Source organism: Gorilla gorilla, chromosome 14 (assembly GCF_029281585.2).
Source record: "Gorilla gorilla gorilla isolate KB3781 chromosome 14, NHGRI_mGorGor1-v2.1_pri, whole genome shotgun sequence".
NCBI classification, from domain to species: domain Eukaryota; kingdom Metazoa; phylum Chordata; class Mammalia; order Primates; family Hominidae; genus Gorilla; species Gorilla gorilla.
In genome coordinates this window covers 62,883,154-62,897,061 of record NC_073238.2, presented here as the reverse complement: position 1 = coordinate 62,897,061, position 13,908 = coordinate 62,883,154, and the positions used below count along the sequence as shown (strand labels likewise).

Sequence of the window (13,908 nt, the reverse complement as noted above, 5' to 3'; positions counted from 1 at the left end):
ATGAAATAAACATTTTCCTAGTATAGTTTCTTTCTTTTCTTAAAATAAAATGTACCGTAGGTTTATATGTACATTGGCAAGGCTATCAGCATTGCTATTTTTTTTATTTTTTCCGTCTTCAGCATTTGCTATAATTTATGTCTAAAGAACAAAATACTGCCGTGTGTAATGTGCATATGTAATTGCTTAGAAAGTATTTGGGGCTTTTATTTTTTATAAATTACCTACAGTAGCTTGGAGAGGAAACTTTTAAAAATTGACCACCACCTAGCAGCATCTTGTCCTAGGCCAAGTAGCCTAGGGTTTGAGGCATACTGGAGGTCTCAGCAGCCTGCCCTCACTTCTCCAGGGCCAAAAAGCATCTGGTCAGCCTCATTCTGATTTTCAGGTTATAGTTCTAAACAAGGGAATTATTACAGCATTATTCTTTGGCCCGGAGTGCATTACAGTAAGCCAGAAAACACCAATCTGTTGGGTCTCTCTTACCAGAGACTTGGAAGTCATGATTTCTTTAAAGCATTTTCCCAGTTGAGATTATTGAAGGCATATGTAGCGTGATCAAATCCATCCATCCCATCCTGTGTCGTCTCATAAAGAGAAAAAGCGGTGGCCTGTTAATGACTTCAGAGCAGCAATTTCCTGGCATTATTGCTTTTTATGGCTTACCTTTTTCTTCCATCAACTCTTTATAGGCAGACATACTTAAAGACGCTGATATAAATATAAAAGAGGAGTATAGGGCTTTTAACAATTATTGAAAGTGAAATCAACAGTTACAAATACTGTCACTAGACAAAGGTACCAAGGAATTCACACACTCACATGCCTATCTCTGGGAAGAAAAAGTTAGATTCTTTTCCTAGGTTAGTGTGGAGGAACTTGAATGTTACTCTGTGCTACTTAAATTTTTACAAGCATAGATGATTCATATTTGTTATACTTTTTATGACTGTTCTTTAGGTATTACCAATGCCATCATTTCCTCCACTTGCCTATCAAATCCTTTTTCTTTGCCTAACTTGTTTTAGCGATTTTCATGCTATGTTGCATTGAATTAGTAAATATGAATTTATTAAACCATCTTTGTTGTTGTTCCTAGGATTTAGAAGAATTCTGCTTCAGGTTTTGCATTAACCATCTGACTGTAGTAACACAAACATCAGGTTTTGCAGAAATGGACCATGATCTCCTGAAGAACTTTATCAGCAAAGCAAGCAGAGTTGGAGCCTTTAAAAATTGATCCCATCTGCAGGAAAGGAGTTTTTGAGCCTTTCCATTTCCCCTGCAAAAGCCAGAGATGAATCGCTTCTCTTTAATTAATAGTATGTATGATGAGCTATGTTTGGCTGAGTACTTGTAACTGTCAGAAGAGGGATGGTGGTGAGTGGTCTTTGTCTGCCTAAACCCAGAGTTTATGTAGAAAGCATTGAATGTTCTGATCAGATGTGACTAAGGTCAAGGAAAAAAAATTGAAATATCTTATTTACCATTTCCTCTTTTGAGTCACTTAAGTTGGACACCTTTGGTACCCTGGTCTCAGTATATGCTATTCTGGCCCAAATGTTCCATTATTCAGCTGGCTGATACCACATAGATAGCTTGACAGGGAGTGCTGTCTGTCCTTACCACATTTTCAGCACTCAGCACAGTGCCTTGTGTATAATAGGCACTCAATTTATTATAAATCTTCAGTATGTCCTGAGAACAGCTTTAGTCGTGGAATACTGGGAGAAGGAATAACTTTCACAAAATAAACTTAAAACAGCCTGTAATTATTGAGGTTCATATTCTTCTGGTATATCATTCTGAGAAATTGTGGCTAATTTAGAACATTGTTTAGAATTCACAAAAGGCCCTGGCAATTAAATTGTCAGAGGCCCAAGGGCTAATTTTAATTTTCTTTTTACTTGGAGTCATTCATTAATTTCTCACATGGAATTATGGAGCATGAAGTATTATCTTTGAATGAAATTCCTGGGCTGATCTGCCTTACATAATCACATAAGGTCCTTTGCTTTTCTTTGTGTTAAGAGGGATTTGCCTCTGTAAATGAAAATGACAATGTGCTTTTCTTGTAGTTGACTTTCATGTCACTATAAAATAGGTCTCTTAACCTGGCACCAGTATAACTATAAAGCACTACCTGAGAAGGAACTGATACTTACATTTCATGGACAGCATTAACAAGAATGAGATAAATTTGTACTTTTTAGATCAAAACAAATTACCTAATTGCAAAAGAGAAACTGAAATGGAACATAGTCTCAGATTCTTCTAATGTGTATCTCACAATATCATGTAATGTAAAGAAAACCCTTTTGGAATTAGAATTCTTGTTCTGATGCTGAACTATTTGGTAATAAAGTGCTTATTTGCAGATAACAGAACAAATGTGTTGGGTTTTTTTTTAAATCCCAAAACAGCAGCAAAATTATAAAATGTCAACCTCATGTCTCTTAGATGTACATAAATCAGTTGGATATATTATGCTCTTATCAAGCAGTTACTTGGATAAAGTCTCATAGGAAAGCCCACCCTAGACCACAAATAGCTTATAAACAACCTAATTATCATTCATATTATTGCCTTGGTCTGCTCTTTATTGGCGAGGTGACTTTTTTGAAGACTATTTTTGTAGAGCAGTTTTAGGTTCACAGCAAAACTGTGAAGAAAATACAGTTTTCCCTTATGCCTCATGCCCTACACATGCACAGCCTTCCCTGCTGTCAACACCCCCCACCAGAGTGGTGCATTTGTTATACCTGATGAACCTGCTTGGACACATCATTATCACCCACGGTCCATAGTTTACATTAGGGTCCATTGTTGGTGGTGCACATTCTTTGAGTTTGGACAAATGTATAATGACCTGTGTCCATCATTATTGTATCATAGAGAGTGGTTTCATTGCCCTAAAAATCCTCTGAGCTCTGCGGAATTCATCCCTTCCTCCTTTGCCCCTAACTCCTGGCAGCCATGGATCTTTTTACTGTATCCATAGTTTTGCCTTTTCCAGAATGTCCTATCAATCATTGGAATCATACAGTATATAGCCTTTTTGGATTGGTTTTTCACTTAATAATATGCAATTAAGTTTCCACAAGTCTTTTCGTGGCTTGATAGCTCATTTCTTTTTAGTGCTGAATAATACTCCATTGCCTGGATATACCACAGTTTATCCATTCACCTCCTGAAGGACATCTTGGTTTCTTCCAAGTTTTGGCAATTACGAATAAAGCTACTATAAACATCTGTGTACAGGTTTTTGTGTGGACATAAGTTTTCAACTCCTTTGGGTAAATACCAAGGAGCATGATTACTGGATTATATGTTAAGAGTATTTTTTTTTTTTTTAAGAAACTGTCAAACTGTAGTTCAAAGTGGCTGTACCGTTTTTCATGTCCATGAGCAGTGAATGAGAGTTCTTGTTGCTCCACATCCTCACCAGCATTAGGTGTTGTCAGAGTTCCACATTTGGGCCATTCTAATAGGTGTATAGTGCCATCTCATTTTTGTTTTAATTTGCATTTCCCTGATAACATAGGATGTGGAGTATTTTTTCATGTGCTTATTTGCTATCTGCATATCTTCTTTGATGAGGCATCTGTTCAGATTGGTAGCCAATTTTTAAATCTTTTTTTTTAATTGTTTTGAGTTCATTGTATATTTTGGGTAACAGTCCTTTATCCGATATGTCTTTTGCAAATGTTTTCTCCCAGTTTGTGGCTTGTCTTTTCATTCTCTTCGTTGGGTCACATTTTGAATCCATTATTTCTGCTATGATTTGGATGTGGTTTGTCCTTTGCCAAAACTCCTACTGAAATTTGATCCCAACCGTGGTGGTGTTGGGAGGCTTTAGGGACTGGTGGGAAGTGTATGGGTCCTGGGGGCAGATCCATTGTGAATAGATTAATGCCCTCCAGCAAGAGTGGGTTCTGGTTCTCTTGGGGCTGAATTAGTTCCCAAGACTGAGTTGTTATAAAAGGGGTTTCAGGCCGGGTGTGGTGGCTCACACCTGCAATCGCAGCACTTTGGGAAGCCAAGGCGGGCGAATCACAAGGTCAGGAGTTCAAGACCAGCCTGGCCAACGTGGTGAAACCCCATCTCTATTAAAAATACAAAAAATTAGCCAGGTGAAGTGGCGGGCACCTGTAATCCCAGCTACTCGGGAGGCTGAGGCAAGAGAATCACTTGAACCTGGGAGGCGGAGGTTGCAGTGAGCTGAGGTTGGCACCACTGCACTCTAGCCTGGTGACAGAGTGAGACTCTGTCTAAAAAAAAAAAGGGATTTCAGCGACCTTGGTTTCTCACCACATGATCTCTTTGTGCACGTCTGCCCCACTTTGGCTTTCCACCATGACTTGAAGCAGCCCCAGGTCCCCAGCAGATGCATCTGCCCAATCTTGAAGCTTCTAGCCACCAGAACCATGAGCCAAATACACCCCTCTAATTTATGAATTAACCCAGCCTCAGTTATTCTGTTACAGCAACACTAAATGGACAGAGTTTCTCTTTAACAAATTGCTTAACCATTTTTCTTCAGACTTTATCTGGTAGAGGCAGAGTCTGAGTGTCTCTAGATCTAAATCTGAATCCTGTTTTTAAAACTATATAGTTTTATTCTGTTGTTATTTTAAAAGTAGCATTATACCATTTGTTTTCATTTTTTGATAAGTTTGCTATTTTATCCAACAAAAAAGAATTCAAACATGGCAAGCACCTATAGCATCTGTTCTGGCCATTAGACAACCACAGTCTTTGTTTCTTTGGTCTCTCTCCCCCACCTTCCTGTGCTAGCTATAGCTGACCAAGCTTTTATAGCTTCACAGTGTCTTCCTTTTTCTTGCTTATTTCTGACAGGGTCTTCTGAAGCTCCTCAGTGCCTTTTTCTTTTGTGAACTCACTTCATATAAAAATTGGAACACTCAAACGGGAACAGATAAGTTTACTTGGGGATGAAAAATGGACTACCTTTTACACACTCCACCATGGGTCAGTAGGCATACTGCCAGAGTACAGATTGTTACTCTGGACTCTTACCCCGTTTTGCTCCCTAAGCTTTGTTTTGTGTAGGTTTACATGCTTCTTATCTCTGCACACAACAGAATAATCTATGGATTTTTTTTTTTTTTTTTGAGACTGAGTCTCACTCTGTCACCCAGGCTGGAGTGCAGTGGTGCGATCTCGGCTCACTGCAAGCTCTGCCTCCCGGGTTCACGCCATTCTCCTGAGTCAGCCTCCCGAGTAGCTGGGACTACAGGTGCCCGCCACCACGCCCAGCTAATTTTTTGTATTTTTAGTAGAGACGGGGTTTCACAGTGTTAGCCAGGATGGTCTCGATCTCCTGACCTCATGATTTGCCAATTTGCCCGCCTTGGCCTCCCAAAGTGCTGGGCTTACAGGTGTGAGCTACCGCGCCTGGCCTTTTTTTTTTTTTTTTTTTTTTTTTTTTTTTTTTTTTTTTTTAAGACAGAGTCTTCCTTTGTTTGCCCAGCAGGCTGGAGGCGCAATCTCAGCTAACTGCAACCTCTGCCTCCCGGGTTCAAGCGATTCTCCTGTCTCAGCCTCCTAAGTAGCTGAGACCACAGGTGCACACCACCATGCCCAGATAATTTTTGTATCTTTAGTAGTGACAGGGTTTCATCATACTGGTCAGGCCGGTCTCCAACTCCTGACCTCAGGTGATCCACCCACCCTGGCATCTCAAAGTGCTGGGATTACAGTCATGAGCCACCACGCCCTGCCCAAATTCAGTATATTTTAAAAGCTCCACAAGTAATTTGATGTTCAGCCAAGGATGAGAATTAGTGGTTTAGCCCTTAAAACTTCTGACGCCAAACAATAAAGAAGAGCTAGTTTTAGATCTGAGAGATGACAGATGAGTCCTGGGTGTGGGTACATCTATCTGAAAAAACATGCTTTCTTTCTGGTCTTTGAGGATAGGCTTGCCATTGACACTCCTATGGGAAGGAGAAAGATTTCCTTTTTAAAATTTCCTTCTAACAGATGAGTGTTTGAAGAACCTTAGTGATATGAGAGAAAAGGTACATTTTCATAAGGACACGACATTAGAAATTAATGGATCCTTTTTTTTGCACAAGTTTATCTTAGATTTTCCCAAAAGTTTTGTTTCCTCTCTTGCTCACACAAGGAAGTCAATGTTTTAGTGCTTCTAAAATAATTGTCCACTAATTTACACAGAGAAAGGTTAAGATTTTATAGGAATGAAGAAGTGCCCTCATCTGCTGATAGAGGTTTGTGAAGATGCCATTGAATTCATTTTAAAAAACAAAGGTTAAGAATGTTAAGTATGTTCTTCAGGTTATAGTTCATGTAAATTGCCAGTCATTCTGGACTTTAACATGGAGAGTTTTATTTAGAGGCTGGATTCTTAACCAAGAATAATGAAAAGATGCAACTACAAACTATATAATCTTAACTATCTTATTATGCAACCCCCCTTTATTACATCAACAGAGTTGGGAGAATTGTGAAGAGAAAGGAAAAAATCAAATCTTACTGTTATTTTTAATTCAATCTTTGTCAAAACATAGAAATACAAAGCTTACCAATTTTCTCAGTAAATTCAGTTAAAAATAACATTTTGTATTTAGGAAGTAACTGAGGTTGGTCTGTGTAGTAAATTTAACCTTTCGTATTGTCATTGTTTAATATGACAATTGTCATATGTCAATACTACTATATATAGTCCCAAGATAATGGACACACAAAAAAAGTATTGAGAATGGATGACTATGCTTACTGTGTATTAAAAGAGCTTGTTTGAATCTCACGTAGATATTATACAGTGCTACCATATTTCTATTTAAGAAGCTACACCCATGGTGGAAATTTAATATTTCTGGAGGTAAGGTTTGAGTCATCCTGTAAAATATCTATTTAGTCCAAAGGAAAATTCTACTGAAACTTTACCTATGCTATGTATACTATATTGGCCCTAAAATGAGGAACAAAAATATACTTCTAAAAGCAAGTTTCTGTGAAATCATCCAGATGATAATAGAACTAGTATAACTAGTTTCTTCCTGGCCATTTGTACCTTTAGAAAGCTGTAATGAAAAAGTAAATAGGCCAGGTGCAGTGGTTCACACCTGTAATCCCAACACTTTGGGAGGCCAAAGTGGGCGGATCACCTGAGGTCAGGAGTTCGAGACCAGCCTGGTCAACATGACGAAACCCCATCTCTACTGAAAATACAAAAAGTAGCCGGCGTGGTGGTGTGCTCCTGCAATCCCAGCTACTGGGGAGGCTGAGGCAGGAGAATCGCCTGAGCCGGGGAGGTAGAGGTTGCAGTGAGCCAAGATCGTGCCATTGCACTCCAGCCTGGGCAACAAGAGTGAGACTCCATCTCAAAAAAAAAAAAAAAGTAAATATATGAATTTGAATTTGCCCCTTTTATTATAGTGAGTATTTATTCATTGGAATACTAAATTCATCTCTAGAAGCGAACAATTCTCTGCCACACAGACAAAATTTTTTAGTGTCATTTAGGCTGCTTGATTTTGACGTGACCTAAGAGACTGCATTTCATTTAAGATCCCCGCCCAATATAAATACAGCCTACTGAGATATGCTTGCTGCTTTTCCTGCTCTGCGCACTTTGCCTTTCTTCTTTCAGGAACAAACATGTCACTGTCCCAGAAGGAAAGAATTTCATCTGCCATGTTTTTGAGAAATCATATAAATTTAAGATAATCCCTTGTCTGAAACCCTTGGTGCCAGATGGGTTTCATAATTTTGGGGGAGTTTAGAATGATTAGAATGATAATATGGTACGTATGCCAAATAATACCTAACAACACCTAAGGTGGGTCTGGGTTAGCTCCCAATCAAACGTATTAATATTTCTGCAGTGAAATGAGAATATTCCAATTATTATAAAGATTATAAATAGCTCTGTGCCAGTTTACATATGGTTTTGATGCCATATGACTTTTGGCACAAAACACACAGAATCACTTGGATTTTAAAGCTTTCTCAATTTTGGAACTACAGATAAAGGATTATAGACTTGTAATATACATAAAGGCCTTTTATACTTTGCATTAGACGAAGAGAGATACTTGCTGCCCATTTTGCTATGACCTCCTAATTGTTCTTCAAACACACCAGACATACTCCTACCTCTCTCTGTGGAATGTTTGACTCCTGTTTGTGTCTGGCTCACTCTCTTGTCTCCTTCAGATCTTTGCCCAAATATCACTCAAGTCTTTCCCTGATCACTCTCTTTTAAATTTTAAAACTCCTTTCCCTACCAGCCTTCCTTGCCCTCCTCTTTGCTTTTTCTCTGCAGTCTTTAATACAATCTCACATACTATGTATTCCTCATTTATTCATTCATTTGCTCTCTTTGCCTGAAACTAGAGAGTCAGTTCTGCAAGGATGGGGATTTTGGTTTTATTTATTCATTGTTATAGCTCTAGCATTTAGAACTGTGCCTGGAATATGGTAGATACTAGTACATGGCATTTTAAAAGAGGAAGAGAGTGTTGTTTATTGTCACATACTTGGAAAAATATGGAAAACATATATTCTGTTTCTTACTCTACAGAGGGACTTTCTAGGTGCTAGACCTAAAGTGGTAAATAAGAATAGATAGGCTGATGGTTACAGTCTGGGGTGGGGAGTGGCTAGGGATGGGGAGACAGGTAACAAGAAAGGCAATTTCAGATGGTGGGAAATAGTGATAGATGGATGCTGTTACACTTTTGAAGGAGAATGATACAATACACAGTGATGATTTTAGCTTGGTGGTCAAGGAAGCCCTCTGAGCTGAGTTCTGAAAGACAGAAAGGAACTGGCTATGCAAAACTGTGGGAAACGAGTATTCCAGGCAGAAGGAAGAAGAAATATAAAAGCCTAAGGTAAGAATAGGCTTGGCATTTTAAAGAAAAAGGTTCAGTGTGGCTAAAGCACAGTGACAAGGAGAAAATTCTACAAGATGAGGATGGGAAGTCAGTAGGGGCTTTATAATTCCTGTTAAGTACTTCAAGTAGAGAGCAATGTGAATCAATTTATATTTTTAAACAATCATTTTTGTTCTTTATGGAGTTTGACAGTAAAGAAAGAAAGGGAACAGGGAGACTGGTTAGAAGTCTTTAGCAGTGGTCCAGACAAGAATTAATAGATAGCTCCTAAGTTTTTGACTTGATAAGTGTTTAATAAAATGGAGAAAGACCAGGGTAGAAAAAAAAGATTTTTATTTATTTGATTTTAGTTTATATTTGGAGACATTGGGTAGAGGGGAGTAGGAATCAAGAGTTCTGTTGGCTATAAAAGCCTTGACCTCTGTGAAAAGATCAGGGCTGAAGAAATAAATTTGGAAATCTCTAGCATATAGAGCCCCTTAAAGGCTAGGAATGGATGAGATACTAGGAGAGTTATCTTCTATCTATCTTCTCCTAGATAGAGAAGAGAACATTAGTGTACTTAATACAAAGAACACAACATCAGACCATTAAGACTCTTAACAACTAATTTATTTTAAAATAGACAAACTATTAATTGTAGAAAATAGTAACATAGCAATTTTAAATGTACAGTTTTAACCAATACAAAAAAGCAATAAAGCAATAATATCTGAAGCATTATTTAAGAAATCTCAATACACGATCTCTGAAGTTCCTAAAATTCTGGCACTAATTCTAATGTGAACTTAGTAGCAAAAGACCCAGAAATAGTAAGCCCTTGACCTAAAAACTAACTGATTTGTATGATATTCATGCAGAAACAATGATGAAATGGAGTCAAGTTTTCTAGTGTCATTGTTATCAAAATAACTGTCAAAATAGTAAGTTTGAAACTTAATTGAGCACAAAATAAAATTTTGTTTTCTAACAAGACCAGATTTCTTTTTAAAAATAATTCTGAGTTAGACAAAGTGATTTTCCTAAAAGCTAGCTGAAGCTACCTTAAATATCCCCTATTTTAAGTTACAGCATCTCTAAATAAGTTAATCACACAAGATAGTTTAAATACACCTTTAGGTGTAGGGGAGGGGAGAAGCGCCTCTTTTTCTAATGCAGCTGTTTTAATTTGAAGCTTTTGCACAAAATCAGATAGAAACATTAATGCCTAACCCATAATGACCCTTGATTACTTGTAATTCTGGACTAGAAATAATGTGGCTTTGAACATGCCAGTGTTAGACCATACTGACTTAAAAAAATAAAAGATAAATAGACAATTGCCAGTTCAAAAGATACATGGAAGACATGTACCATTCCAGAGAAAACACAAACCTTCCCAAATTAAGGAGGGCAGAATAATTTTGAGATGCAATTAGACAAATCTCTATGAAAAAAAATTAAGGCTCCTATAATTAACAGTCTGTTTATGGAGTAAAATTAATTTGTATCTTAATTCTTCAGGACCCAGAAACATTAGAAAGTGCACTTGGGATATACTGTGTTGGGGTCCTCTATACCTAAGATCTGGCAGAACACTTTACTTTTTCAAGTACTAGATGGGTACTTTATAAATTCAGTGATCTGAATGGTATAAAAACCAAGAGTACTATCAATAATCCTCATTTAAAAACATAAGTTGGATGAAGAAAATAATCAGTAAGTTCTTTTACGTTCTGAGGTATGAAATCTGCTTCAGTAGTATGATAGTATCATATGGTTATACTTTGCTTCCAGCTTTTATTTAATTAAAAGCAAAATTTTATAAAACAAGCACACAGTATATCAGATTCCAATAGTAAAATAAAATCTAATGTGTAAAATTAGTAATTTTTTTCTAATTTCTAATAATATCCATTTTTGCAGAAGAGTTCAGGATAATTTGGGTGAATGGGCAGTCAATCAAATTGCATTTGGAAGATAGATAGGACACATTTTCTAAGGGTGTTCATGTTAAATTAAAAAAATATACATATAAATTAATAAAAACAAGAGCAAACATCACCTATATGCTACAAAAGAAGGCAAAGTAGTCAGACAGGCATGGGTTATCAGGACTCCCACTCTAGGGCCATTCTTACTATCCATAAAGCACAGCAATTTTACTTTGGAAGAGGAAACAATCTGCTACAACTTTTTAAATGGCAGGATTTACACAAGATTTTCAATCTTGTATAAATAACAATGACTAACATTTCAAGTGGCTTAGGAATCACCCAAACAATTGCATCTGCACATTTTATATCCACAAAAAGAGCTGAAGATATTAAATGTGGCCATAAACAGAACCTGGGAAAGTTATACAGTCACATCTGTGAGAGACAATGAATCCAGAGGTGTACACAGTGTCCACCAAGGTCCTGAGATCCTCATTTCTCTTCCTTGTTTGAGGTATCCATGCTATCATTCATTTTCTGCTTTTGCATTCGTGTTCGAGTAGAAGCTGGAAAAAGGATGAAGAACTGTTAACAGCATTGATGGTACTGGGTAAGTTGGCAAGTGGCTGCCATATATATCATGCTCATGTCAAACTGATGGCGCTCAGGACCTTGCAAAAGCAGTGGTCTTCATTCTAGTATTTGACAGTACCGTAGGGAGTTATAGTTAATTTACTGCATATTTCAAAATAGCTAGAATTGTAATGTTCCCAATGCAAAGAAAAATGTTTGAGGTGATATATATCCCAATAACCCTGATTTGATCATTACACATTGTGTACACGTATCAAAACATCACATGTACCCCTAAAATATGTATAACTATGATATATCAATTAAAAAAAAAAACAAAAATTCCCTCCCCACCCCCAAAAAAAACAGTGGTCTCCAAATCTTTAAAAATCATATATCCCTGTGAGTAAATTTTTTTCCAAGCCTGTACCACAAAAATACGTATGTATGTACAAATTATAAAACCCATACCCCAAGCAAACATTAAAATGAGATAAATAGAACTTCTACTTTATGTACCCCAAAAGATGACCTTGCATACTTCAGGTATGCCCCATTTTGTAGGCCACTATTCTAGAGATGAGGTGGTTGATGCTTGGCATATACTTCAGCAGACTAGAATACTCGGCTGGCCCAGACTGAATCTGCCAGAGTGAGTGGTGGTATTCTTTACAAAGCTATAGGTTCCCTTATGTTTGAAGATGCCTTGCAGGTACTGCAAATACATCAAATCATAGCTCATTTAAACTGGGCATGGGTTTTTTTTTTTTTTGAGACAGGGTCTTGCTCTGTTGCCCAAGCTGGAGTGCAGTGGCATGATCATGGCTCACTACAGCTTTGACCTTCTGGGCTCAAGCAATTCTCTCACCTCAGCCTCTCCAGTAGCCAAGACTACAGGCACATGCCACCAGGCCTGGCTAATTTTTGGAATTTTTTGTAAAGATGGGGTCTTGCTATGTTGCCCAGGCTGGTCTTGAACTCCTGGCCTCAAGCAATCCTCCCACCTTGCCCTCCCATAGTGCTGGTATTATAGACATGAGCCATCATGCCTACCCGGGGCATGGCCATGTTAAAAGCATATTATGAATTACAATATAGACAAAGCTGGGATACTTATTAAATTTCTTAAAAATTCTTAACTTGATTTTAGAGGTAGGCATGAGTTCTTTATAAAGAAGCACATTTGGAAAAATGGAATGCCCTTCCATTCTGGGCAATCCAGCATTGTATGATGATCTTTTCTAAATGTAATTCTTTAAGAAAAGCTGAAGAGCATCCTAAAGAAATGCCTTAGCCTCAGGGGTTAAAATTCTGCCTGCTTTGTCACAATTTTGTAGATGCACAAAGGTCCTGAACTTTGGCCTGGCAGAGGAAGCTCGCCATCATAGCTAAGTGTGTCACTAGGAAATGTACTAACTATAGCAACTGAACTCTTCTCTAAGAAAATATACATGTTTTTACAGCTTTCAGCTCCTTTTTAAGTGCATATTTGTGGGTTCCAAAATGTTTCCATATGTCTTCAAGGCCTTATTTTGGTTATGAGCCTCTTGTCTATTTTCATGTACTGAGGGGAAAAGATGCAACTATTTAAAAGTTAAAATAGGAATATGTAAGTTGACATAAAATCCAAAAAGATTTGTTTATAACTAGAAAATTTTGTTTTAGTTATTTAGTTTTAATTACACTTTAAAAATAATACATAGAAAAAAAGCATCCTTTTAAATATCTTATTTTCAAAGTTAGTATCTACAAAGATGTATTAAAAGAAAGCCTCTCATTTTAATTGGTATTGTTCTCATTAGTGTGTCCTGTGACCTAGGAATGATTGTTTTAACACCTATCTCCTGAATATTTGTCTTCTTTCAAAATCCCAGTTCCTTTTCCTATCAATGGATCTGGCAGCAGATACTGGGAAATGTTACACTCACTACCATAGCTACCTAAGACAACCCAATAGTAGTTAGTGAACATTTATCTCTTTCCTAATGTGCTTTCCATCTACTATACTTGGATTAATTTTTTTGTCTAGTCTCAGAGTAGTTTTGAATAGAATTCCACTTACCCTAACATGATATCACTCTGTATAACTTGGAAAATGACATAGTGTTCTTTATTAAAATTCTGATTTCCAGTAATGGAAACTTTTGTTTGAAATTGTTTTAAGATTTGCAAATAAGGAAAGTTTAATAATGGTAGAATCAAAGGTTATTCCTTAAATAAGGGTGATGATGTTTACATATGCTAGGTTTATAAAACCTTTCCCTATATCTAACACTCCCAAATAGTTCCTCTTTGTAGTTCTGCTAAAGTATTTTCTAACTGTAGCCATTTGTGTTGAATGTGGTCAAGCAATGTTTCACTTCTTAGTCTTCCTGCATGAAAGATCATAGAAAGGGTAAAAATGACCTTCACTTTACATCATACATTTAATCCACAAATGTTTGTAGATAAATAACCTTGATTGAATTATATTTTAAATGCATAAACAAACCTGCCAACTGAAGAAATTATACATTCTTTTATATAATGAA

The 13,908-nt window shown here is 37.1% G+C and overlaps 2 protein-coding genes across 8 annotated transcripts in view; one reads left to right on the top strand and one right to left on the bottom strand.

The window, feature by feature from the left end:
* RCBTB2 (RCC1 and BTB domain containing protein 2) overlaps positions 1 to 2,391 on the top strand; it is a 44,141-nt gene extending 41,750 nt beyond the window's left edge. For all 6 annotated transcript variants that reach the window (XM_055359826.2, XM_004054503.5, XM_055359828.2 and 3 more), the window contains one exon: positions 1,100 to 2,391. In XM_055359826.2, coding sequence (XP_055215801.2) covers positions 1,100 to 1,240 — 141 coding nt within the window. In that variant the 3' untranslated portion in view covers positions 1,241 to 2,391. The remainder of the gene's footprint in view (positions 1 to 1,099) is intronic.
* Positions 2,392 to 9,478: 7,087 nt separating this feature from the next.
* The window catches only part of RB1 (RB transcriptional corepressor 1), a 177,712-nt gene continuing 173,282 nt past the window's right edge, over positions 9,479 to 13,908 (bottom strand). The window contains exon 27 of one of the 2 annotated variants that reach the window (XM_031001306.2): positions 9,479 to 11,370. In XM_031001306.2, coding sequence (XP_030857166.1) covers positions 11,297 to 11,370 — 74 coding nt within the window. In that variant the 3' untranslated portion in view covers positions 9,479 to 11,296. Of the gene's footprint in view, positions 11,390 to 13,908 lie in introns of both variants that reach the window. The other variant, XM_055359817.1, reaches the window with a different exon arrangement.